Raw genomic sequence first — 27,443 nt, 5'->3', positions numbered from 1 at the left:
TCGGTAGTGGCACGCTTCCATCGAGCGGCCGTGGTAGTGGCGAGCTCCTCTCCTCTGTCGCGCGCGACCTCATCTAGTCGCAAGTGTGAATAGAATTTTCAGTCGCGCGACTACTAGTTGCAAGCCATTTCACCAATCAGCGAGGTCCCGGAGTACTCGATCGAGCACCTTCTCAATGCAATTAAAGAATACCCCTACCTTTTCAACAAACGGCACCCGGAATTCAAAGGCAGGGAGAAGGATATGGTGGATATGGCCTGGGAGGAGATTGGTAAGATATTCGGACTATCCGGTAAGTACCATGAACTTTTGAGAAATGGGTTTTTCACGCAGGCGCAACATTTTATGTTGACACCACGGTGATTGTCACAGTCTATTCGGCGTTCTCCTGGAAACACGAGAGCGCGGCATGCGCACGGGCTCGCCTGAAAAAGCTGGTGTCTGGCAAGCGGCCGCTGCCGACGTTCGCTGTCATCGCTCCCAACTGTGCCTGACGAACGAGAAGGCGGCGTAATCGCGCGACAGTCTCCGGGCGAAGGAGACGAGGAGACTGCGTAATGACGTCCACGATCTCGTTTCATTGCGCTTGAAACAACTTCCATACCTGCTGCTGGGCACCGATCGGTCGCCGGTTGTTGTTGTCTTCCGGATGCACTGGAGTATTGGGACATATGAGACGACTCAAAGATAACGTAAAACTATTTCTGAGTTCGCTTATATTTGTTTGGGCAGTATAAGGCATTTTTGCGTGCGCCAGCGTGAACGCGCTGGTTTATAATCAGGAGGTTTTATTGCCTTCCTCGCAGCTTCAACCGATGGAGCGGCTCGGCCCATAGAAAATGTCGGGCTTCTTTCGGAAAACTGTTGGAAGGTAAGTGACACTCATCTGTGGTAGTGCTGCAATACATGAGTAATAACTGCGGACTGCTAAAAGGGGGGTTGCTGGCCAGCTGAGAGATGGTTTAAACGTAAGTTGGCCCTGTGCGGAATAAGCCTCGAAGTGCAACAAGCCTACTGCACAGCATGAAATGGCTACAAAAGTATGGTTATATACATACATGGCCGAATCCATGTGCTTATTTGCTCAGACCTTCCACTGTCAAGTACTCACTTATTTCTGTGTATGCAGCAATGAGGGTGACTTCATTACTCCTCAGCTAGCATAGGTTCATGCCTGTGACAATATCTGTCCTTTTACTGCCGAAATAACTGCATTGGTGGAACTCACTGAGCTTGTTTATATACATTTAACACTGGATGCATGTTGCTACCGCAGAGTTCCCTAATATATATATCTTTTGCCTGCTCCAACATAAATAGTTGGCAGTGCTTGGCTTCAAGCTGCTGCCAAGGCCATTGACAGCTTATTTGAAAACAGAGCAATAATTAATCTGAGCTGGCATGTTTTGTAGGAGAGTGAGGCACCATTGCGAGTACCTTGTAATCTTGTCAAGGAGCTTGGCAGTTGCTGCTATAAGCACTCTCCATTGCAGTTACATGCAAGCCGCAGCATATTGGGCACTTACTGCACAAGTGATTTAACTTAGATTCTCTTTGTTGCTATTTCAGTGTTTTGTAAGTGTGCTAAATATTTGTATTTGTGCTAGCATTGACAGCCAGTCTCGTTGCTACCTTTTTCCTTCTGCAGCAGGCACTCTCACTTGATTTACTCGAACCAAATTCTATTGTGAGTGAGTTTGCCGAAGTTATGCAAACTAAACATAATTGCAGTATTACTCTCATTTACATTTGCAGAGGCAACAAATTCTTGGTGGCGACGAACGAGTTCCCTCCGCCAGTTCGATTACACCGCCACCTCAGTAGTGCAGTGAGCTGCGGCTGGTGTGACCAAATGGATACTCTCACTGCTTCCACAGGTTTAGAGCGAGCTCCCAGTTAAGTTTAAAACACCTTGCTTGCAATGTATTTAATCTTTGTGTAATATTGTCACCCTTGCATTTGCTGATATGCTATTATTTGATTGCAAATTTCTAGCGCAGCGACTGAGAACAACAACGAGAGAGTAATGACAAGGACAGCGCCTGTCCTTGTCATTACTCTCTCGTTGTTCTCAGTCGCAGCGCTCGAAATTTGCAATCATGTACCAACTAGCTCAACTTTCCGTATTACTGCTATTATTTGAAAATCATTCTGGTTGGTTTGGAACACATGATTTGCAGTGGGGGGAGGTGGGAAGCGCAAATGTGTGAGTGCAATTTTTTGCCAGTCTAGCTTCTAGCCTTGCGAATTAAAGTAACAGATTAATACCTGAACAGGCCTGACATTTATGGAGAGTTTGTCATATAGAAGAAAACTTGATCCCTTGTGGAGGTAACACAGCTGTGGTTCTCCAAGAAAAAGTTATCCGTGTGTGATGGTGTCTAAAACATGGCATTGTCTTAGGTAACTTGGCATGGAATCGGCCACTTCTTGTACTCTCTTGACAGCATCTATTGTACTATGTGCTAGGTGACATGCCTTCAGGGATAAGGGTAGATGGAGAATACCTCAGTAATCTGCAATTTGCTGATGACATTATCCTGAAGCAGTCAGGATGACGGTAGTAATGTGAGCAGGTTGTATGTCATGCTGGTCATGGAGGAAGTAAAAAAGCCTTAGAAGCAATGCAAAGGGGGAAATCGGCTGGTATGGATAGGCAACTGCAGATCTTTGAAGAGTGGTAGGGAGATTGTGCTAGAAAAACTGCTTGCTTTGTGTGTGTAGTGCCTCACGACCTCAAGCGTATTGAAATCTTGGAAGGATCCTAACAGTACCATAATCTATAAAAAAGGGGCTGTCAAGCACTTGCAAACTTAAACTGATCGGGTTACTGTCCATTGCCTATAAGATAATAGAATTGGGAAAATCTTGGACTTTCTATCAGCTGAAGGAGCAGCTGGCTTTCGTAAGGGCTGCCATGTTTTTTAATGTGTCTGCCCTGCCACTGTTGTGTGCTGGATTGTAGCCTACATCCACATCAGATAGGAGGCTGTGCAAACAAACTGCTCTTTACAGAAGGGACATAGTTTGAACTGCCCATATCATACAATGCAGCAGCAGTGGTGAAAAGTGCTCCACAAGAAGTGACTTATTGTAGAATGGTTGCTTTATTGCGGTAGCGTAAAAGGCGTCACCCTTGAGAAAAATCACAACCATGCCTTTGGCAGGTGACATGGCCATGCACTGATTGGTTGTCTGGTTCTGCGATGTCATGAGGCCACATGATATGGCCGAACTGGCTGGAGCTCATATTGTGGAAAAGCGCAAAAGAGACAAAGGATCGAGAAAAGAGAGGACGACGCTATCTGGAGCTGCTAACTCAGGCAGTTCCTTTCAGGTGAGAGGGTCCCATGTTGGGTGGCCTTGGGCACAATGGGGTAGATTATGGTTGTATGCAGATAATTATGTGTGAGATAATACCGGCACAAATTAAGGGATTAGGGCTTATACCTTTCAGGACCGCTTTACGCCAATCGTTCATATGTGAATGGTGGTTCCCACACGCTGGCAGACGTAAATTTTCGTGTTTGGATTATGTAGCCCCATTTAGGCAGTTAGTATTACAAAAGTAATTATAGTAATTAGTTCACAGGAATGGAAAGGCACAGAATCTGTCACTTGTTTCTGTGGGCACCTGAACTGTGCCGTAAGGGAAGGGAGGAGGGAGTCAAAGTGGAAAGACAAATGGGTGCCATAGTGGAGGTCTATGGAGTAATTTTGACCACCTAGGGATCTTTAACGCGCGCTGGCATCACACAGCACACGGGTGCCACTTCGTTTGCATTGAAAGCAGCCGCCAGCGATCGGGTTCGAACATGGGTACTCCGGCACTGTAATCTAGCATCTTATTTCTTAAAACAGATGCTTGGGCAAGTTGGTAACTCATTTTGACCGGAACAGCGCGCACTAAGACACAGACAAGAAGAGAGACACGACACACACGAGCGCTGACTTGCAACTGGTGTTTATTGGTTGGAGCGAGGCATATATACACAGTTCCAACAACACAAGGAAAACAACCATCCTTCATAGATTCATAGTCAATTCATGCATGTCACACTGAACAAGGACGATAACAACATTATCATTTTCCCTTCACTAAAAATGCCAATTCTTTTGAACTGATCGATAAAGAGGGGCTACTGACGCATGCGTCTTTAGACCAGGCGATGTGCGCTGCTTCGATTATTTCGCGTGTTAATTGGTCACTGTGTTTACTTAAAATTTGTGTGCTAGTGAAGTCAGGGTAGCAAGTTTTGTTTTCACAGTCTCTACAATGAATCCCGAGATGCCCTTTTACTGTGTTATACACGTTATTATTGTGCTCCTTCAGACGTTCATTGAGGCATCTCCCCGTCTGACCCACATACAGCTTGCCGCATGACAAGGGAATGGCATACACTACACCTTCTTCACATGACACGAATCGATTTTCATGCTTGATGTCGCAATCTCTGGGAACGAAATCAGTATTAACCATTTTGCACATCTTCCCAAGCTTATCTGGAGCCGAAAATATAACCTTAACTCGTGCTCTATTCGCTATCTTTTTTAGTCTGTGGGAGAAACGATGAATGTAAGGTACAACAGTAATTATTTCTTTTTCCTTCCGCGTCTCTGAATCTGCCTGCTTCCCTTTTCCATTTTTGCTCAAGCTGCTGAGAATAGATTCGGACACTGATACTAGTAGCTGCTTGGGATAACCAGCCTTAACGAGCCGATCGGTTTGGAGAAGGAAACTATCTTGCATGGAGTGCATGCAGGATTTGTTAAGCGCGTTGTGATAGCATGACTTCACCACAGCACGTTTCACCAGCTTAGAATGAGATGACGTAAAAGAGAGCAATGGCTATAAACTGTAAAATGAGTAGAGGAAGGCCGAGCTTAAAAATGGGTGTTTTCAGCAACTTAGCTATATTTCTGAGAGAACAGCACACCTTCAAAATGAACTTCAGAACGTAAATTATTACTTCCTTAGCAGTTGGGCTTCGCTGCATTTTGTTAGTGTGATTTGGAGAATAGGTACACGAGACTCAACAATTGCTGCAGGAAGTCAAGAATGACCACTGCTTCCGAACAGCACTACGAAAAAAAGAAATCTGCCAATAGGTGCACCATATCTTTACTAGTAATAAAAGAGGCAGTGTAGCATATTTTTAGTATTCTGAATTATTTTTCTTGCTGTCTTTTTTTGATATTCATGCCCCCTTTTCTTTCACTTTTTGGATTTTTTTCTGCAAATTTCGGAGAAAAAGTTTGTTATGTATAAAGCCAAAACAAAAACATGGGCATTTATTTAATTGAGCATCTAAATACCTGCATTTTAGTATTATCTAATAACAAGATTGTGTAAATATTTTGTTTAATAAACAAATTACATGGTGCTGAAGGAGTTGAGGCAAAAAAAAAAAAAAAAAAAAAAAACATTTGCAAGCTGTAGTTTAAGAAATGAGCATTTTTCTGCCTTTTGTATATCCTCAAGATTTTATTACAATTTCTTGTTTTTATATTCATGTTTGAGTATACTTTGTGAATATTTTACCCAGTGCTGAGAATTTACCTTATGTATTATACTTATATTCATAATATTCACGTGTTTAGAGGGCATTTAAATAGCTGTATTTTAATTGGCTCATGTGCGTCATGTACAGAAAGTGTGATCAGAAATTGTCATCAAGAAACGTCCTTCATACTGGAACTTGCGTGTGAAGAGCTCTGGCAGGTGCGTGCTCTGTTGCCGCGTTGCAGAGAGGAGGAAAGGAGGCATCCTGGCTGTGCAAACCGCTGCGGAGAGGTGACAAAGAGGGTAATGGCAACCCCATGCATACTCGGGCCACTTATGCGCTTATTCACAGGACCTCGGAGGATGGGCGTGTGGTATTCGATCTGTCATTTGATGCGCGTAACTATAACGCTGCATTCCCTGCACCGTACCTATTAGTCACATATTCTAATTCTGGTGCCGGGTTGTGTTTGCCTTAGCGATCTTAGAGCTCTTACACACTTCCTACGTTTTTTTTTTTTTGTACGTTGCAGCAAAGTTCTTTAAAGACTTCATTTATAAAATAGCAAGGTGCATGTATGCGATCAAGGATCCACAAGGGAAGCTGCAGACGGGAGCTGTTGACGCTGCCATGCTATACTCTTAAAGACAGATCTTAAGTGTCTTCTAAATTTTTATAAAACGAACATCCGCACAGTGTTTGCTGGAGATGCTTACAACCCTGCTGTCCTGTCCTGCCCGCCATATGCAAGGCCAGCTACAATTAAACATTTGTTACCAGAGTAACATGATTGCCTGGCTTTTTTGTGTGTTCACTTCCTTAGCATACTGTAGCATAGTCATAGCAGTGTGCACCTTTCCAATAAGTGGTCACGGGGTGTCACCATATTACCTGCTGGACTGCTTTGTGCATTTGGCGCTAGCACAGTGGAAGCAGAGCCGGTTTGCAGCAGTCCAGAGAGGAGGAGCGAACAATATGGTGGCACCAAGTAACACTTATTGAAAAAGTGTATATAGACTGCTTGTTCCTGCAAGTTGCGAGTTAAACCGCTCTCATACGAACAGTTTCGATCCTCATTGAACTGGATCTACATTCAACTCATTGTAGATCGAGGTTGTCACACGGCAACTGTCAAGTGCAGTCGAGCTCGAGCCTGCGTGACTCAAGGTTGCTTCCTCAATCGCTCTCGAGATTTCAAGCACACTCAAAAGCGGTCATTGACACCCTCGTCATCAACGAGCTCTAAAACTTGAAAACGAATAAATGCAATGGAACTGCACATAATAACACATACTACTAAATGCATTAAAAGCCATGATAGAACATTGGTAGAACGGCTAATTTTATAATATTGACACCGTATTCCGCCGCCAGTGGAAGCTAAGGTGGCGTTCTCTTCAACTGCGTCAGCGTGGAAACTGTGGAGTGGAAGAGGAACTGCACTGTAGCACTTGACCGCTGGGAAGATAGGTTAGGTGACCTGAGGCGCCAAAAGCGGAATGCTGCTGTGTACACTGAAATCGTGCAATCATTACCCCAATCTTAAATTTCCTTTTGAGACTCATTGCGACTGACAGCAGACGACGGACCACGTAGGAAATTTCTCAATGCTCACTGAAAACGCCCGTGTAGCACCGGATGCTTCAATCCTTCTTGAAAGCCTGAATGCAGATTGAGTTCAATGAGGATCGGAAGTGTTTGTGTGACAGAGGGATTAGTGTAGTGCAGCTAAAGCTTTGTGTTAGCTGGTGTGCACAAGTTGGGTGGCCAAGCTGTGTTAAATGGTATTACAATGCATATTTAGAAAACAAAACAGGGCACCCCAAACGGTTTATTCAACTTCTCAGATTATTTTGCATTACACATATTGTCTTGAAAGGAGTCCTCAATATGGCCAGCACAACTCATGTCCTTGCTTATTTCTGATTGTTCATTTAAGAGAGCTAACATATTCAAGGGCTGTTGACCAGGATGACATTTTAACCAAGCCCGATAAGGCGTTGGACATGGTCCCTGCGAAATACTGCAGCGATGCACACACTGGAAAGCAATAAAATGCAACCCAAAGCTCTCATGGTCCTTTTCAGACAGCCAAACCTCCTCATCCTTTGCGCTGGCCATCGAACTTTGTCGATGAGGTACCAACAGATACTGCATCCATTGGTGTCTCTCTGACTGATGGGCGAGGGGTGTAACTTGGTCTGCTGATGTCACGCACTTTTTTGTCTTGCATTTCGTTTTCACTCATGCATACACTCGGACAAGAAAGAAGGCTTTTAGTTTCTTGCCCTTGTCTATGCATGCTCCAGAGTTTTGTGCACTGTGCTATTCATACACCAACGGCTGGACTCAAGTGGCAGCGGCGCGCGCTTTCGTACAGCCTGCGCATTTTCCGCAGATATAGTGGCAGCTCTTCTAGGCAAGCAGTGCTCTCTTCCCTGTGAAGGGTGTGCAGGATTTACCCAACCCTGGTCACTCGCTTCTGTGGCGACGCCCGGTGCGCACCTGCGTTCGCGCCTTCAAGCGTTCAAGTGTTCAGTTTACGGAGTGAGCGAAATACTTAGAGAAATTATGTAGTGTCAGTTTTGTGTGCGCAAAAGCGGTGCAGTGTAGGCTCAGGCAACAGTATTATTTAGCACATTTTGATCGTAGTAATACTTACTTTGTCTTATTTCTTACAGTGCGCAACATGTGCTAATTACCATCTGAATACAACAGTGATTTGGGTTATCAGTCTGTAGTAAGGCAAGTAGCAGCATACTATTGTAAGGTCAGTCCCATTATGCTGCACAAAAGCTGATTTTTTTCTTCCTGCTGTAACTTTGTTTCCTTCATGATATGAGGGGAACTGTCAAAAATGCATTGACATGGCTACAGAAGCACATAATTTATCACATGAGCATTTTTGGGCCTGTTCTGCCAGGCCTGTTACAATTAGTGGTCGAGCAAGGAGGAGTACCTGTTTTGCCTACATGCATTATTTCAAATGATATGCCAGTGTGACGGCATCTTCTCGTTTTTGGGCACATTTCTGGCTGCTTCTGCACATGTACAGAAATTTCGGGCGCCTTCACATGTCTGCAAATCAGGCTGGTCTATGACCTGTTTTAAGTTGTTAGTGCAAATTAAAACAAAAAATGATAACCTGCTCTTATTGCACTTTTTGTGCACTTTGAACAGAGCATTCACTGTCTCTGCTTTTCCTGTTCTGAGGCGTGCGCAACATCACCTCGAAATAACAGGAGACATTCAACACCATCCTCATATAAGGATTGTAGGAAAGCCTTCCGACCCTTGTCTCTGCTTGCCACCTATGTTGCTAAACTCTGCGGCAAGTTTGTAACGAAGCTAACTTCATGACAATAGTTGAGCTTCTCGGCCGCAGTGTGCTTTTGGTATTTCCTTCGGTCCGGACCTATACGTATGTTTTCTGCCACAAATTTGAACTTTATTTCCTCTGAACGACGTGCACACAGCCAGAGCCTGCAAGGATGGCTCATGGCCGGCACACCTATCATCTATGAGCGGCAAAAATCACTGCAGGTTGCTCTGAACGCTCAAGTTTATGACATCTCGTTGGCAAGAATTACAACCGGTGAAAGTGCAGGTTTGCAGCCGCAGGCTTGGCCAGCCTCTGCTTTTTTTTTTTCCAGCTTGTTGCACCCCAAATGACGGCATCACTGAGTAGACGCGTCAATGCCACACAGTGCCATGATTTCGCAGCTGTAGCAGACAGGAAGCACCCTCCATGCGTAGGTCGTAAAGAGCGCACCGTCGCCACTCGAATCCAGGCATGGTACACCATGCATAACCACGAATACAGAAAACACAGAACATCCATACATGCACAGGCTTGGTTTCCTAAGAAAGGCCAGAGGTCCCGCACCTATGCTTCGGCCACCCATTGAGCTCAGCCTCTCCCCCTCCTCCTCCTTATTGGCATTGTAGCTGGATGAGCCAAAGCTCACTTCTCAACCTTCAAACAAAGGTCACTGGTGGTGCTTGGGTAGCAGAAAGCAAGAAAAAAAAAATAAAGCTGCGGCGGTAGCATTTTGATGGAAGGCAAAAAGCAAGGCACCCGTGTTTGTGCAATGTCAGTGCACCTTAAGGAAAGAACTCCAGGTGGTCGGAATTATCGGGGCCCTTCACTATGGCGTCTCTCATACCCGAGTCTCTTTTGGACGTTAAACCCCACAAACCAACCAGCAAGAAAAAAAAGAATGCCTGTAAAAGTCGGGGCCATAATGACTGCATTTGATGCGTTCTTGTAGCTGTTTTTACCCAGCACAGGGCAGCGTTTTCATTTTGTTGACCGAACCAACATGGCAGGCATAGTTTCTCAAAGCACTAAGAGATGGCGCTCCGCATTTCCCGTATTTAGGGAGCCTACATGTACCAGCCCTACGCGTATTGTCTCTTGCCGAGGCTAGTCAACCAGGGAGGAGGGAGAGACTCGAAGGGAAGGAGAGAAACATACCGGTTTTGATGGCTGTAGCTCTGTTATTAACAAGTCTGCTGCAAAAGTATTTTTGGCCATCGCGCATTCTGAAGGCGCTGCCTCATAGACAGCAGGTTTGAACACATTTTCGAATTTAGGGTAGTTCATAAACAAGTTCAGTTTATGGAATCGCACCTGAAAACGAAAGGAACGATTGAAGCAGGAGAAATGATAGCACCTTAAAATAGAAACAAAAGGTGGATGGGTTTTAAGATGCTTTTCAGCTGTTTTGCACTTGCCCTAAGGCAGTGCAGAGTTTTGGCCGGTGTGCAATGAGCAGTTGGGCGCATGGTTTTGCTGATGGCATGGCAGCTGTGTCCTGGTTGGTGACATTTTATACACAAGGTCTTCTAGACTTTGTGTCTAATTGGAAAAAAAGAGGATTCTAGAAAATGAGCATTTATGCTGAAATAATTTTGTGAGTAGCTTCAAAGAGCAGCCTTTTTTGAAAAATAGCTGCTTTCCATGAAAACATGGCATTAGGTTTTTGTTTTTCTAGATGGGGTTTTAAATTTTGTTTTGATGGTTTCTTGCAATCTTTTGCTTGTTCTTCACGACAAATTCATTGCTTGCAATAAAATGCTTCCATTGCAAATAAGCATTCCTTGTATGTCGTGCTCTTTGGTCTCATTATTTTGAACTGTAGTAGCCATGACAATCGGAAAACATTTGGGAAAACAGCATTGCATCATGAATCTACATTATGTTCCTGTAGAAAAAGAGAACGGGCATTGCAGTTGATGTCGATGAGACTGAAATCGACATTTGTTTCAGCTGAACTATTTCCTCGATTTCGAATCTGGTTTGGGCTATTGCATGTCTAAGGCCCCGGCAAAATATTGCCCACTGCCTCAATAACAGCACATGCTCAAGGACCTAAAGAAACTACAAGATGAAAGTTTATTTTTCAAACCTTTGTGATGAGAGCAACACTTTACAGCAGGTAGAGGTATTGACATGGCACACGGGGATCGGGAATGCCAAAACCTAAAGCGGTCTATGAAAGACAGCAAGCATGGGAAAGAGCTAATTAATTTTGACTGCTTGGTGTCCTTTAATATGCACTGACATTGTATAGCCCATAGGTATCTTTACATCCTGCCTCTGCCAAAATGTACCCATGTATTTAATCTTAAAACCTTAGGATCAGCAGACGAAAGAATAGTCACAAAGTCACTGCTGCACATAGGTAGGAAGGTTTCGGACGTAGGAAGGGAGTAATGTTTTTAAGCCAGGTAGTCGCTCTGAATCTGAACCATGAGAAACATTTCCCCAAGAGCAAGAAGAGGTGAAAGTAAATTCGGAAGGTGCTGTACATATAATGTAATAAAAGGCAGCTTGCTAGCATGTAATCATTTGAAAGGCCGAAAAGTGGATATTAAAGCATAAGTTCTAGCAAAGCAAAGGACAGTGCAGCAGATTATAGAAAGTAAAATAATTTGGAAAACCTTCACAAACAAAGATGTGGATTAAAGTACAGTTTCAAGGTAATCATAACAAAGTAATAAGCTATTATTGAAATGAGCAGGCCCTATTTTCCCTAGGCAGGTGGCGTCCTTGGTCCAAAAAGGTGAGGGCATAAGCAGGTCCTCATCTGATAGTTTGTGTGGGTGGTACTTCTATGCTGCCGCAGCACCGTACCATATGACACAGAGTGCTGGGCATCTTGCAGTAGAGTACCTGCAGTTGAGATTGCAGCACATGGTGCATATCTTTGAGTATGAAGATGCAGAAAACTGAAAAGAAGCATTAGAGTGGGACATGTAATCCAGGAAATAGGGCTTTTCAGCTAATCGATTAGGTTTCGAGGGAGTGAAACAAGCAAGGGATACCAGACACTGGATGAAGAGATAATGTCACCAAATGAGCCAAGGTTGGCGGCTGCAGCTAACGCATGAAGCAGTGATGATTGCAGACCATTAATTCCCTTCAGCATACCTAGTGCAGGCAGTGATGATGATGAATCAAAACTCTGTTGCCAATTTATGAAATAATTATAGATATGTAACTGCACTGTGGGAAGCCACTTAGCCACTTGATTTTTCTTCCAGGTTTTTGTTATGAATGCACAGAGTGAAAATGCGCAAAGGGAATGAATGCCAGACTAAGAATAAGTGTAGTCAGAGTCCTTCATTGAATGGCTCTAGTGTCGCATTGCTGAACTGTGGTTTAAAAGTTACTTTTGGCGAGATAAATGAGTCATACAGCCTCTGAGAGGCTTGCAGAGACAGCTGAACTGAGAAGAGACAACTGGAGAGAACTGCAGAGACTTGTGCGAGCACCTTACAACCAGCCGGTTCAAATGGCGCGCCGTTGCATGGATGGATGGATGGAAGGAATATATGAGCGTCCCCTTTGAAACGGGGTGGTAGCAGTAGCTATCATGCTCATTTTTCTTCCTATATCTTAATTACTGATTTAGAATGGTTAACTAAACCACCATTCTATTTATTAAATTTTGTTCCTACATTAGTAACATTATGTCACTTCTCTGCTTTTAAGCCACCAATCTTCCAGTCGTTTTTTGCTAGCTTCCACCGCCGGTTTATTCACCCGGGGCCCGATCCTCGATATTCGCCTTCCCCTGGCGGCGCCATATTGTCTTTCTGATTGGCTCTGAAAAGTGTCACGTGGCGCGAAACCATCAGTTGAGGCAAGCACTTTTAGCGGTTACGTCAAAATGACGTAGCCGTGAAAATTGATTTCAACCGGAGCTATCCTTGTTGCCTGGATGACAAATACGAATGATTTTGGAGTGGAAACAAAGTTACTGATGGTGGTTTGGAGAACACTTACCCTCGATTAACCAATGTTATAGTGTTCTAGAATTGAGAAGTGTGCCGTCTGCCGCCGGCGAGCTGGTCGTTTCAGCGATGACAGGAGAGAGGGCGCTGTGTGCAGGAGGAGCGCAGTGAGCGTGGAGCAGACAGCTGGGTGAACCGCCTTCGTCACCGCTAGTTCAATCGGACTCCGAAGGCGCGTAGCAATAAATTGTGTCGCTTTAGCTCCCACACGCTTGTCTAAATGTATTAAAACGGTTATGTTCATGAACAAAACAACTAGTTCCCTATAAAATAGGGAACTAGTTGTTTGCCGTCAGGGAACGGCAATGCAAATACAGGCAATGTAAGATACAGATTGCCGACGAACTGACAAGCAACGGCAAGATATATTTCCTGAACGTATTGGGTGCTTTATTTCTCGAACACTAGCGGGAGGTTCAATGACGAATGTCTAACGTATTTCTATGATCATGTAAATTTTTAATATTGGATGCAGCGGTTTATGCGGGCTAGACTGAAGTCTTCCATCGACGCTCGCACGTACTGAAAACGCAGTGAATAGTATTTTAGGCTAGGCTAGCGTACTTTTTGCACCACATGTAAATAGAGGTATGCGAAGATTGCTTGAAGACAGAAATTATGCCAGCGCTTACTGATGACTTTATTTAAATGTGGGCGAATACATATGAACTGGCAGTCCTACTCAAAATGAAATGAATGAATGAGAGCACATAGCAATGAACGAAACCACATAATGGACGACGTGAAAAAAAAAATCGCGACTTAGTGCAAGAATATGGTACAAACGTATAAAACTGTACAGAACTATATGAGAATATTATGAACTGTACTAGGCCATGAATAAATTAAGCTGCTAAATTTGAAAACACACAAGAGAAAGGCAGAATGATTAAAATCCTCAAACACGATTACTTGCACCTCCTCAGCTTTAGGTGCCTTACCTGCTCTGCTTTAGAGGTCTGCTCTTGGTTTAGCGACTTAGCATAAAAACGCAATCGCATGAGGACGTAGAACTTCACTATGTTAAGTGTCATTTCTTTGTCATGAGTAGGGCAACCAAGCTTGGAAACCTCTGCGCTTTGCAAAAACAAAGCAAATTCACGCACGCTATTTGCGTTAATCTTTCTTGAACTAAAAAAACAACCGTGAAAGACTCTTCCAGCGAGTGCACGAGCTTTGCAAGCTCCGAGGACGGATAAAGAAGACCTCCGTGGTCGAAGTTTGAGATAAATTGATTTTCTTCTTTTTGTGCCGCGCACGATTTACTTGAAATAAGATAGGCGGAGCAAGTACTGCATTTTGACTTCTTCATGAACTTTCTAGCGACATATCCTGCAATATAAGCTATGAGACGGCTAGAACTGTGCCTATGTGACGTATCTGTGGTCATCTGAAGGAAGGGAATTCAAAGTAGCTTCGACGTCCTCGAGCCTTCTCTCGTCAACCAAACGGTCAAGCTCAAAAATAGGATTTGAAAGAAGCTGAGTAGGTCTCTCGCTTGTACGGCTAATTCCAAGTAAGGCATTTACAATTTCAGCATTACAATTTCCTGTGTTTGGGGGCTTCGCTAAGTTGTAAAATGCCAGGGCGCATTAACTGTCACTAAAAATTGAGCCGGCGTGGGATGATCGTTGCAGCCATTAAATTGCCTCACGATGCTGAAGAGGTTTTCTTGTTTGTCTTGGCTTAGTCTCGATGTGATAATGTATGTAAAACCGCATTTTGCAGATAAGTAGTCAACGAGGTCGACTGTGGACTGCAATGTTACCCGAAGGCCTTCCGCGGTGCTGTTGCTTAGGAAACCATGCTTTGAGTCAACCATGCTTTGAGTGTGTTTCGAGAAGGGAAGGGTTCGAATAGGGAAGGCAGCAGAAAGAGCGCGCAATGAGCAAGAAGAAAGAACGAAAGGAAGGAAAAGAGCATTCAGTAAAAGAGGGGGGGGGGGGGGAAGTCATACTAGACGGACGAACTGTTACTGTGCTCTCTGCAAGCACGTGTTTTCCTGCTTGACCAATCATCGCTCTTCGCTCAACAACGCGCCATAGTACAACAGCCAGAGAAGCAACGCGATGCAACAAAATTCACGCAGGAAACGAGCCGCAAAAGCAGACGCCCCAAGCGTTTCCTCAGCGGCGCGCGCGCTTGTGATGCGCTCCTACGGCTGACAGCGCCACCTACGCTTTTCATCGCTCCGGCGACCACGTCGCTCCCATTGCCGCGCGCCGAAGACAGCACACTTCCCAATTCTAGAACACTATACCAATGTGATGAAAATAATGGCATACTGGGAAGGAGCGGATGCTCAAATTTGATTGGCTGGAGCTATGTCACGTGAAGCACGTGATACGCAAGCATATTTAGATTACGTCAAATTGACGCGTCATGACGTAACTGATGTGCCGCCATTACCGAAAATGCTGACGTTTGGCCGCCATAATTTCGCCGAGTGGCGAGGTGTCCGAATTATGCTAATGAGACTATGGGTACACTATGGGTGCGTTCCAATTCTTAGACGTCTAGCAAGACTGCTTCATAGACGTCTACTTAGACGTCTACAGGTTCGCGTATTGGAACGCGTACCTGAACTTGCAGAGAGCCGGCTCCGTGAACTGCGCATGCGCGCCCAGAACCAAAGTGGAAAGGAGGATGCGTTAATTCTCTCGACGGATGTGACGTCAAATAACTGTTAGTATTTGCTTTTTTCTGGAAATAAGCCTCAAACTCAGATGCCAATTACCCCGTTTCACAGCGCCCGCGCCCCCGAGCCACCCGAACAAAAGCTGGCGCGCTTTTCGCGCAACGGGTGCTCGCGCCTTGCGAGCCCTAGGTCGCTTTTCATGCGTCGGCTTGTTGTAGTTTGCGGGGCATCATCCCGATAGATGCGAATTCGGTGAAAATCTGATTCACTTCGTGGATTGTTGCCCTAAATTCAACAGCGCAGCCTTCGGTCCTGTCCCTGGCCTGTCTGCAGCCTCCGACTACGGTGAGTCGTACGCGAATGATGGTGTTTCGTACATGCCCGCGAGCTCTAGGTAAAGCACTTGTCGGCGTTCTGCTACCGTCTTGCAGCTTTTTTAACGAGTTTTTACACGGCAGTGCAGCTATGCGGTAGTCACAATTACTGACGCGGCGTAATCACCCGACAGTCTCCGGGCGAAGGCATGTGGAGACTGCATAATGGCGTCGATCCCGTTTCTTCGCGCTTGAAACAATCGTTGCATACCTGCTGCTGTGCACCGATCGGTCGCCGGTTGCTGTTGTCTTCGGGGTGCACTGGGGTATTGGGACGTACGCGGCGACTTACAAATGATGTGAACCCAAGCAAAAAAAAGTGTGTGGCAAAAGGTAGGGCCGACCTTTCTCGCCGACCAAAAAGTGGCAGGCCGACCTTCGGCACCCGAATGAGGGCCGGCGTCGGGGATTGACACTGACCTAACGTCGGCCGATTTTCGGCAATCGACTACGGCCCGACCTTTTGGCCCGACGTGATCGACCACCTGCTGCACGTGGGCCTGCCGTCTGCCAGCGTTACTGAATGGTCGGCCGCTCGTCTGCCCTAGCATTTTGCTGACGAAAGACCGTACGTCGGCCGGTTGCTTCCCGACGCCGGTTAGTGGCCGGCATCGCCCCTCGTGCAGGTATAATGCCATGCATTTATTATATCGTGGCCCATGCATATATAACGGGGTAGCACATACAAATGCATCAAGAAAAGCAGTAGCTTTTCTGATGCCATGAAGAAACAAAAGCTGCAGTATTTGGTGAAAAATTTATTTGTCAACAGCGTTCAGAAAAAGCTCGCGATTTGCTTTTTAATAAGCGTGGATATATGACTGAGCGTGTGCCACATATGGAAGATGGGCTTGAGGCTTGGTCTCCTTCTTTTGGCAGCCTGTCGATCACTTGATGTCTGCGACTGGTCGGATCTGCGGCAGGTTCCATCTTGGTCAGCTGTATGAAGAAAAGTGCTTTAATTAAATATTTCCTTTTCGCCTAGACTTTTACATTGCAGGCAAATATAGGGTGAAAAGGTAGAAAAAATAATGTCTGCTCACTGCCACCAACTGCACTATCACATTAATATATTTTATGCGCTTGACTTCATGCGACCCTACTGAAAACGCATTAGCGCAAAGCCGCAATAGGTAATCAGGATTACAATAGGTAATCAGGATCCGTGAATCCGCGAGAAAGGCGCGATCACTTTGTTTTGCTGGAGTCATGATGTTGCAATTTGCAACCGTAGCGCACTCAAACCTTATCCTCCCGAAGTGCGTTCTTGCATGCTAATGCTGCAATTTAATAATTCTAGCAAAACCAAGTGTCCGCTCTTGTCATAGAGCGCGTATGAGGGATTCCAACGCGGCACAACAAACAGTTTCCGCGATATTTACATGAAACCTAAAATAAGTTTATTCCGTAGAATACAGCTTAATTTTCTGAAACTAGATGGAACTTTTACAGCAAAAGCGACCGGATATTTAACGATAAGTCATCTGATTTATTTTCGTTATTTAACAACCGAGCATTATTTTAAAAATTGTCTCATCAGCCAAGACGGCTATTTAGACAGCCTAACTCTTAGAAGCTTATAGAACCCGTTGTAAATTTTTAAAGCTTGAAACAAGTTAGCTGAACACCTCATGAGCATGTAAGCACCAGGAAATAATCCGCACGATGAAAATACAACTGCTTGCCCAGAAAGCAAGCGCACAGAGCAAAATCAATGTGAAACGGCTCAGATCTGTGTGCATCACATATATAATTCCAAAATCCACAAAATGAACGCACTGGCTCACTTACCTTGCCAGCATACCGCATCACTCAATCATCAATTTTCACGTATATACATCATTACAGCAGCAAAAAAAAAATAATAATAATAAACACGGCATAAATCTTGTACTCAGTCCTGGCACGAGCTTGCTTGGCAGTAGCGATGATGCTAGTACAGCTTCTGATCGCTCCTATGGCGAGGGGTGCTGCAATATTTATATCAGTGATAGCATTTGACATTTAACTGGGTTGCATGCGTCCCATCGATGTGAGTCGGATAATCGAATTTTCCGAACAAAATCAGCGCTAATACCTGTCCGGCAAGTGCACCGCCATGAAGAAGCGAAAGACCAGCGTTTTAGTGTAGAGGAGACCAAGGACTTCGGGCTTCGGCGAAACGAGCTTCCACTGTCGAAGCCAGTTTCCAGATCAGCTGATATCGCCTCCCTGCACGATCAGCGCAAGGCGCGCACACCAATTACAAAATATGCATTTACAGTAACAAGATGCGCGTAAGTCTCAAAACAATACATAATTAGTTGCAGTACATTATCGTATAGAAGAAAATCAGCGATAATTTGACTTACCTGGTCGGTATACATGTCAGTGCATGCACTTCGATGTGAAGAAGTGAAAGACGGGCGTTTTGGGGCAGAGGAAATCGGACCTCGGACTGCAGCGAAAAGAGCTAATTCCACCGCCACAGCATCGTTTCCAAGTCGGCTCAGCACGTCTTCCTGCGCAATCAGAGCGAAATGCGCACACATCGATTATAAAAAAAAAAAAAAATGTACGTAGTAATAAGATGCGCATATATATACGCGCTCCAGAAACAGTTGCAGTATACTGTCGTATCGAACAAAATATGTGCTAATTGGACTTACCTGATCGGTATAGTGAGTGTCCCTCCATATTAAAAGGCGAGCATTTTGGGACAGGAGATACCCAAGGACCCAGACTGCAGCAAAATGAGCCAATTCTGCCACCGCAGCCAGCCGCAGCCTTGTTTCCAAACGGCTCAGCAAGTCTTCCTGCGCGATCAGCGCCCACACCAATTATGTATATATATATGAAGAAAGATGCAAGGAGTATATAACAAGACGAACATATGCTCCAAAACAATAAATTATTATGTTCAGTATAATATCGAATCTAGCAAAAAGCTCCTCTGATCAAGACCGAAAGATCATGTACTTACGCATGTTTTGGTGAACTTCGGCACGAAGAATCTGTACAGAGCGGCTGCAATCATCAGCTGCATATATGGGCTGTTCTTTTCAAACGCTGACTGCTGCAGGAGGTTGAGACAGATTGAATTTGCGCGAAATAAAAGCGGAGGATAAAATTAGGCAGTAGGCATCGCGCGCGCCCACACGGACTCACGGAGGCTGGCCATCGACTGAGTGGCGCCGCGCATCTTAGCTCGCGCGGGATGTTTTTTCCCGCCTTTTGGCCACGTGACCTCAAGAAGGGAGGAGGGGGGGGGGGGGGGAGAGAAGCTCCAAAAGCAGGGAGAATCTCCCTGTGTGCGGTGCATGCAATTCTTTTTTTTGTTTTTCGCCGCTATTTCTCTCTGCTTCGGCATTCCTGTCACCCCCCGCGGTGGGGTGCCTCGATGCCTTTCGCCTCCCCGTGGTTCTTTCCGCTTTGCCGCAGGGAGAAGAGATGGACCGATGGGGGGCAGCGGGTTCCGCGCAGCGAGAAGCAGTTTTCTTTCTTTTTCACGCCCCCCCCCCCCCCCCCTCCCTCGTCGTTGAAGAAGCGTCGAGGTAGTTTCTTTTCTTTTCTTTTCCTTTTTCTACGGCTTCTGTAGAGCCCCCGTCTTGGAGTGAATGTATGTTATGTTCTTTTAACCGAATATCTTCCACATAAACCAAGTGTGGGGCAGTAGAACACCTGCAGCTTCATTTAGCCAAAATAGCAAGACCTGGCTACGTATATAGTGTTCAGCAACTTTATCGGAACCGTCTTTTCCAAGACGGTTAAGTTGCAGAACACTGTATATTATGAGTGCTTTTGCAGAGATTACATAGTCCATGCGGATTTATACTTCCCAAAGCAGTACGTGGGTTATTTAGAGTCCCTCGGGCTGTCATATTAATCGCAAACCACATTTCCGTTTTCGCGTTTGGTTTCCATCATAATGCGGCTTCTGCAGCTCGACTAAAGCCCGTGACCTCGAGCTCAAGCTGGTAAATACCGATTGAACCACATAGTAACTGCTGCAAGTTTCTGACAAAAATATATTTTGTCCATTTGTTTTAGGGATGCATGAAAATCAGTAGAAGGTCGCAGGGCAAAGTGCACCGGATCCGGATGAAAGCTCATAAAAGATCACTGCCTCTTTTCTTGCCCCCGTACGAAATGTAAACTCACGGAGTCTGCGAAACGAATTTAAGGGCGTTTAGTATTGATAGGTTTCGAGGGCACTGGCAAAAGTAATTGACGGTTAACATATAAACCTTAAAGGCACGTGATCTCTTCGGTTTACCGTGGGTTTGCTTAGGGTTACGTTATAGGTTAACTTTATGATGAGGTTGTTTAAATTCAGGGGTTACCATTTAACCATAAAAAAAATGGACAATTACATTCGTAGGTTCATAGCAGTTACCGCGCTAATCTTAGGCACTTAATACTAAGTATGCTTCAAACAGACAATCAGCGCCTACCAGTTCACAAACTCAAGCATAAGTTCATGACAACTCGCGATCAACTACAGAGTGTACCATACCCGCCGCGGCTCAATTAGCGCGCGGTTAAAGCTTTATTTCAAAATATATATAAATAACAGTTAATTTCACATTCTGTTGCGCAATGTATAATTCTATCAGCAGGCTCAAATGATATAGTGTCAATATATATCATGCACGCGGTATAACTCAATGTTGCATAAAAATGGCTGTTTCAATGATACGAATTTTCCACTTTTCTCCTGCTAAGCCGACTTCCTCATGGAACGTAGAGGGGAAACCTGCTGTATTGCAGGAGCTAGACTTTACTTTGATATGCACAATGTTATTTAATGATATATTATAGCAGCAGTGAATACGCGGCTGGGGAAAAGGGGATTCGAGGAACTTTATATATATTCTGGCATTTCATACCATATTTCTGCGTGTGAGGCTGACGTTGAAGAATATGTAGACCGCCACTGGTGCAGGAGCCGATCGATCCTGATGTTGCGCGGGATTCTCAAAACGCAATCCCTTTGAATTTTCTCAAAAAAACCAAAGGTTACTTCTGGCACAATGCTTGTGTTCGCAGGAAGTATACGTTCGACAGGCGAATCGGCCGGGCGATCGGCTCTCTGCGTGCCTTTCATTTTTATTTGAAAACTATCAGGACCACATTTGTGTTCTGGATAAAGACAGTCGGCCTCGGCATATTGATATATAAGGAATAAAGCTTTCCTAATCCCCGTGTTTTAACTGAGGCGGGCAAATATTTGTCCCAAGCTGTTCCATTTATCCTCATGTCGGCAATATACTCGAGTTTCGTCTATCGAGAGTGCAGCATATATGTATATATGCGAAGCGCTACAGCTCATTTGGTCCAAAAGCCACCTCGCTAACCCGGTTTTCGCTTGAGTATCGTCGGGTTTTGTCTGAAATATTCGGAATGTGGTAGTAAATATGGAGATGCGGTCCAGGTTCCCACCGGGATCTGTGACAGATGCTGCGCCTTTACTTTCCTATAACCAATTTACAATTAACTGCGGTTGTCCACCGAAATAGAGAGATAGAGAGAAGAATGAGAAGGCGTTGTATCCCGTCGAATGTTAAGGGGAAGCTTGAGCGTCCCCCTAATTTTTATTTCCTTCTTTCAAATATTATTAACTATTCCATCGTACCACTGTGTAAGGTCGTGGAACAATTTACTCTGTGCGACTGCAGACGTGCGTAAGTGCGTGCGTGCGTACGTGCATGCGTCACACACGGCTTCGTGCCGATGTCGGGATAGACTGTTAACTCAATAATCTCGGACATCTTGTTCATCCTAAAGTTACAGCTAATTAACGTATGCGCGAAACTTCCGATAAAGCCTAGTGCACACAGGTGCCAACTTTCCCACATCTGTGCTCCTTGATTGTTTATTGATCCAGCCTCCCAATGATACGACCCTGCATGGCTTAGCACGTGTTTTCTTGTGGATTCCTCTTGCAAAGTCAATCTACTTTGATTATATTTTCACTATAGCTAGGTGGTGGCGCCTATCTGGGTTTCGCCTTGTCTTCATTATGCCCTTTGTTGTGCGGATCACAAGGTGTTGGAGTGGATCACATAGGTTAAGTTGGGCGGCCTTAACTTTTATACTGGCTTGGAAGTAGAAGGCAGATGCTTGTAGTGCATGGTCAGGGGAAGCAGGCGCACGTGTTCGCATAGTTAGAGGAGATGTTTGTAGACGGAGCATGGATAGCCATAGCAGTATCTAATCTCTGCGAAGCGCTCTGCTATTCTGCGCCCCTATACATATGTGCCAAACGTATGCGAAGTGGGAGACGCCTGTTGCACCCAATCTCCCGCATGCTCTAAGAGACTTTCGGTGGCGCACTGAGTGTGTCGTATTCGATCCCCACCAAATTAAGATAGGCTTTACAGCTGGCATATTGATCCGCACAGTATCAACTTTGGTCAGGTCGAGTCTCACACACGTGTCCTTAAGGACTGCGTCGCAGCTTGGACATTCCACTGCCTAGCGCCGTGAGCTTTTTCGTCGCACAGTGGAAGGCCGCGCGAAGCGTTCGAACAACGTGTAGTGAAGTCCGTGGGATTGATCATTTGGCAGAATAGGAACGCGGTCGATCGTATTCTTTCGGTGACCCCGTTGTCTACTGTTCCCCATGCTAGTGCGTCTCACCTAGATATAGCCAGCTGTTAGTTCTTGGAGAGCAAAGCTTTATCCGGAGGTTGTTGACGCGGCACATCCACCTCAGGAAGGTCACTTGTATATCGAAGTGATTCTTGTCTTGAAAGACGCAGGCCTGCGGCTGATGCGTGTATGTGTGAGCACAGAGGATCGAGCAATCGACTGTCTGGAAATTTGTTAGGGGGTCCCGAGGGAGTCCTGTTGCAGCTGCGCATTATTGATATACAACGTGTGACCAGAAACTCACTGCATTATATATTTCTTGCCGCTACCTTATATGTTCGGTACTGTTTGCTGTTTTACTGAAACATTATTTATTGTCCCAGTGTGCTTTGCTATTTCCATGTTTATCAATAAGATTTATTTGGTTCCCTGCTATGTAAATGGTTGAAGTTCACGCCTATGACGTCATGATCGTTTCTACTCTCTTATCCCGGTACTTTTCAAGCAGAAGTCTTAAGTTTCTGGACCTATGCAGCATTCCTTCCATATGCAGGGCTATTCTACAAGCGATCTCTCGGCTTAGTACGTACGACAGATAATACGCTTTAATCACTTCCGATACATGTTCACGCCTTAAAACTAAAAGTTCTCCATATTATTAGTCTGCAAGCCACAACAAAAAACCCGAAATTGCGGCAGCTGCTTCAGGAAAGAATTCTTTTCAACTAGCTTCTTTTATTGCGCGTACATCGTGTAGCTCTCAATAAATATTCTTAATTTTCAATCACTCTGTCTAACATAGAGGTCTCAAACTCATATTGATACGCAGGATGCGTTGAGAAAATATGTCTCTCGCGGACCAGGAGTGGACAGTAACAAGCAAGAAAATATAGAAGCCATAATTCAAAACAATCTGCAAAACAAAAGCGAAATACTAATAAAATAAATAAAAATCAACTGTTCGTTCCTATGAAACCACACTACCATTCTTTGAGCAAAAAGAAAAAAGGAACAAAAAAAAAAACAGAAAAAGCGGAGCATCTTCGATTTTTTGTGTCCAAACGCGCCGGAGGAGCGCGTTACTTCAGGATGGCTTGGCGGAGTTACTGAAAGGATACAGCGTTTGAAAACTACTATAGTCACTTGTCCTGACAGTATATAAATGCGAAAGAAAAAGAGGTCTGGTTGTCCAGCGCCTAGTTATTGAAGGTAACAAAGTTGACTGTCTTGTAATTTTAACTAATAACGCGCAACTTTGGAAAACGCGCTTACATTTCCAACATTTCGTTCGCACGTACAGCGTCCTCGCGCGCTCGAGATCGTCTCTTGGTCGCGCTCTACACTTCTGCAATGAACTTGAAAGCACGCACGCACCCACGAGCACAAGCTGCCGAGTCTTCCAAGAACTGTTGACAAGAAGCGGGGGAGGAGAGGGGGTTAGTTTCTGGTGTAGAATCGGACCGCTCGCTGCGAAAATGCGCCCCTCCGACTTCCGAAAAAAAAAAAAAAATGAAAAGAGCCGCCCGTCCCACCCCGGCAGGTCGTAAAAGAGGATGAATGGGCCACACGCAAAGAAACAAAACCAAATGACAAGGACGCTGGCCCGTTTTCTCGCGGCTCTTAGCTTTACCAGACTGTTTTGAGAAAAAAAGTATGGGATTAATAACCTGGACAATAATCATTTTCCTTCGTTTTTTTTTCTTCATGTATTTGATCGTAAGACAACTTTGTTCGAAAAGAGCTCCTTCAAAAATAGTATACAAATACCACAAAACTGCATGCTCTCTTCAAAGTCGGCGTGTATACATCTCTTCTCTCGCCCAGTCAGGAACGCTCGCCACCAACTTTCGAGCTGCGGGGGTGACACGTAGTTGCACCGCCCTTCCCACCATTTCCCCCCTCTTTTCCGCCCTCCCTTCGAAACGTCCGAGCGTGAGGTCGGTTTTGTTTCGTCCGGGTCTCCCTCCGTGTACGCATTTCTCTTCTCCTGCTGCGAAGTAGTGTTTTTAGAATTTGTCTCTTTGCTTGCCTGCCGGAGCGTTCGCCGCGGCCAAGGCTTGCCAGTGCCCTACGCATAATTTCTGCCCCCGTGTGCTTTTTCTCTTCTGTCCGCTTCTTTTATTTTACACAATAGCCTCCTCCTTCACAATGAGAAGTTGCGTCTACTCAAGTGCCCTGCCATATAGCGGACGCATTTCAGTGAGTGATACGGGCTAAATGGGGTGTACGGGAGTTTGTGCGCCGAAATATAACTGATGTTACAGCACCTACAGCTGCGCTTCGTATTAAGCAAACAGTATAATGACATGATCTACACATGAAATCGCGGCCACCTTGTGGCTTGCTGTTTATCAGAACTCGGTAAATAATTTTACTAACAGCTATAATTGGTTCACTAAAAATGTGAGCGACAAGTTAAACAAACAATAGCATTAATTAATGTAACAAAACATTTACACTGAATAGCATGTATCATTTTGTTCCATACTAAGCGCAAATTACATAACATCGCGAAAAACCAAAGCCAAGTAACAGGCAAATAAAAAAAAAAGTAGCAGTCGTGCTCTTCATAACTTTTTTTCAAGGTACCGCCTCAACAGTCGGGCCAACGCATTGCCGCACTCTTGCCATTAACCTGGCGCCGTGCCCGGCATTTAGTCCGCCCAAAAAGTCGGGCCAAAGGCCGCTGCGAACTACTTGCCGAAATGGCTGGCGGCTACCTCCGGGCCGACCGCTTGCCGTGGTTTACTAGCCGACTAAGTAGGCTGCCGACCATTTTCCGAACGTCGGCCACACGTAAATGGTCGGCCAAGGATGCTTGGGAAACTATTTGTGAGTCGACAGTCACGAAAGTTTGTAATTTGCTTTTTTTTTGTTTGTTTGTTTTTTTAAGATTCTTCGTTTGTGGCCTAGTTTGTTTGGGCAGTAGCAGGCATTTTGGTGTGCGCCAGCGTGAACGCGCTGGTTTATGATCAGGAGGTTTTATTGCCTTCCTCGCAGCTTCAGCAGATAGTGACTGGGCCCATAGAAACGGTCGTGCTTCTGTCAAAAAACTCGTAAGGTATTCATCCATGCGGCCCATACGTGGTGCTGCAGTGCAAGAGGTCAGCTTCTTTGCAGTGTCGACGAAGTGCTAAAGAAGGGGAGTTGCTCGCCAGCTGAGAGACAGTATAATTGTAAACTGGCCCAGTTCGAAATGAGCCCCGGAGTGAAATGAGCCTACTGCTCAGCACGAAATGGTTACAAGATACGGGCGTATACCCGCACGAATTTATTGTGCTTATATGCTCATACGTTCCATTGTCGAGTACTCACATCGGTGCATGCAGCAATGAGGGTGACTCTTCGGCTATCATAGGTTCTTGCCCATGAGAGTATCTGCCCTTTTACTACCAAAATAACTGCATTGGTAGAACTCGCTGAGCTTGTTCATATAGACATAACACTTCGAATGCATGTCGCTACCGCCGAGTTCCCTAATATATATCTTTTGCCTGCTCCAACAGCGTCATCACTTTGAGAAAACTGGGAATGATAGCAGAAATAATGCCCCCATAAATAGTGGGCAGTGCTTTGCTTCAAGCTGCTGTCAAGGCCATTGACAGCTTATTTGAAAACAAAGCAATAATTAACCTGAGGTGGTATGTTTTGTTCAGGAGAGTGAGGCACCGTTGCATGTACTACCTCGTAATCCTGTCAAAGAGCTTGTAAGTTGCTGCTATAAGCACTCTTCATTACAATTCCATGCAAGCCGCAACATATTCCGCACTTACTGCACACAATTTAACTTAGTCTCTTTGTTGCTATTTCAGTGTTTTGCAAGTGTGCTAAATATTTGTATTTGTGCTAGCATTGACTGCCAGTCTCGTTGCTGTCTTTTTCCTTCTGCGGCAGGCACTCTCATTTGCTTTACTCAAATCAAATTCTACTGTGAGTGAGTTTGCTGAATTTATGCAAACTAAATGTAATTGCTGTATTACTCTCATTTATTTACATTTACAGAGGCAAGGAATACTCGGGGCCGACGTACGAGTTTCTTCCACCAGTTGGATTCCTCTGCTACCTCGGTAGTGCAGTGCGCTGTAACTGGTGTGACCAAATGGATACTCTCACTCCTTCTACTGGTTTAAAGCGTGCTCCTAGTTAAGTTTAAAATACCTTGCTTGCAATGTATTTAATCTTGTTGTGGAATATTGTCACCCTTGCATTTTCTGATATGTTATTATTTGGAAAGCATTCAGAGTGATTTTGGACGCATGATTTGCCTTGGCGGGAGGTGGAGAAGCACAAATGTGTGACTGCAATTTTTTGCCTCTCTAGTTTTCAGCCTTTAGATTTAAAGCAACAGATTGATATGTGAACAGGCCTGGCATGGATTAAAGAGTTTGTCATATACAACACGACCCTTGCGGGGATAACACAGCTGTGGTTATCTGAGCAAAAGTTCTCTGTATGTGATGGTGTCCGAAACATGGCATTGTCTTAAGTAACTTGGCATGGAATCGGCCACTTCTTGCACTCTCTTGACAGCATCTATTGTAATGTGTGCTAGGCGACATGCCTTCGGATCTGTTGTATGTCTGCAGCAGTTGCCTTGATGTATCAAGATGGGGTGGTTGTTGCGAGTTGGAAATTGCTATTCTCCCGACTACACCAATAAAATGCAGTGAAGCCAAATACCAGGAACCAATGTGTTATGTGGTTCATTGTGAAGGCTTGCCATTCTCGTAACTTTGCCAAATTGCTAGAAACATTATTTTTAAGCCCGGTCTTCTTTTGCTCATAGCACAACTCATTTCGTGCATTTGTCAACTTTTTGTGGTTTATAGTTGGCACATTTTGCAGAGGGTGACAAAATTTGAGCTGGTGTGCCACGAAGGTTAAATATCTGTTTATTAAACTCTTCTCGGGAAGCTACATGCAAATCCTGCCTAATGTGGCTGTGAGGGCTTCGCACTTGATTGATGTACCGGCGCTTTACTTGTGGCAGCTGGTCTACATTGTACAGGACTGCCACTTTGAGGAGCACCAGCACTGCTATGAAGCAGATTC

At 44.9% G+C, this 27,443-nt stretch overlaps 1 protein-coding gene and 1 long non-coding RNA gene across 4 annotated transcripts; one reads left to right on the top strand and one right to left on the bottom strand.

The window, feature by feature from the left end:
• On the top strand, nt 1–27,077 carry LOC146171934 (uncharacterized). 3 transcript variants are annotated; one of them, XR_014702697.1, is made up of 7 exons: nt 1–271; nt 334–692; nt 807–871; nt 1,756–1,895; nt 3,168–3,337; nt 15,743–15,789; nt 26,394–27,077. XR_014702697.1 is itself a non-coding variant. In XM_084586164.1 (6 exons), the coding sequence occupies exons 4-6, from the start codon at nt 3,212–3,214 to the stop codon at nt 26,536–26,538; spliced, it is 318 nt and encodes a 105-aa protein (XP_084442290.1). In that variant the 5' UTR covers nt 1–692; nt 807–871; nt 1,756–1,895; nt 3,168–3,211; the 3' UTR covers nt 26,539–27,077. The 3 variants fall into 3 exon arrangements, 2 of the variants coding, with proteins under 2 accessions (XP_084442290.1, XP_084442291.1); XM_084586164.1 differs by having other exon boundaries at nt 1–692; XM_084586165.1 differs by lacking the exon at nt 15,743–15,789 and having other exon boundaries at nt 1–692.
• Nucleotides 16,381–18,299, bottom strand: LOC146171935 (uncharacterized). The gene is made up of 3 exons (XR_014702640.1): nt 18,170–18,299; nt 17,896–18,029; nt 16,381–16,757 (listed from the first exon to the last, which is right to left on the bottom strand). It is a non-coding gene; the product is annotated as an uncharacterized LOC146171935 (long non-coding RNA).
• Nucleotides 27,078–27,443: the final 366 nt, after the last annotated feature.

The sequence above is a fragment of the Amblyomma maculatum genome, unplaced genomic scaffold (assembly GCF_055883805.1).
Source record: "Amblyomma maculatum isolate TAMU_Amacu unplaced genomic scaffold, ASM5588380v1 scaffold_15, whole genome shotgun sequence".
NCBI lineage: Eukaryota > Metazoa > Arthropoda > Arachnida > Ixodida > Ixodidae > Amblyomma > Amblyomma maculatum.
Note: the sequence above shows the minus strand (reverse complement) of the source record. Positions and strands in the feature narration are given on the sequence as shown.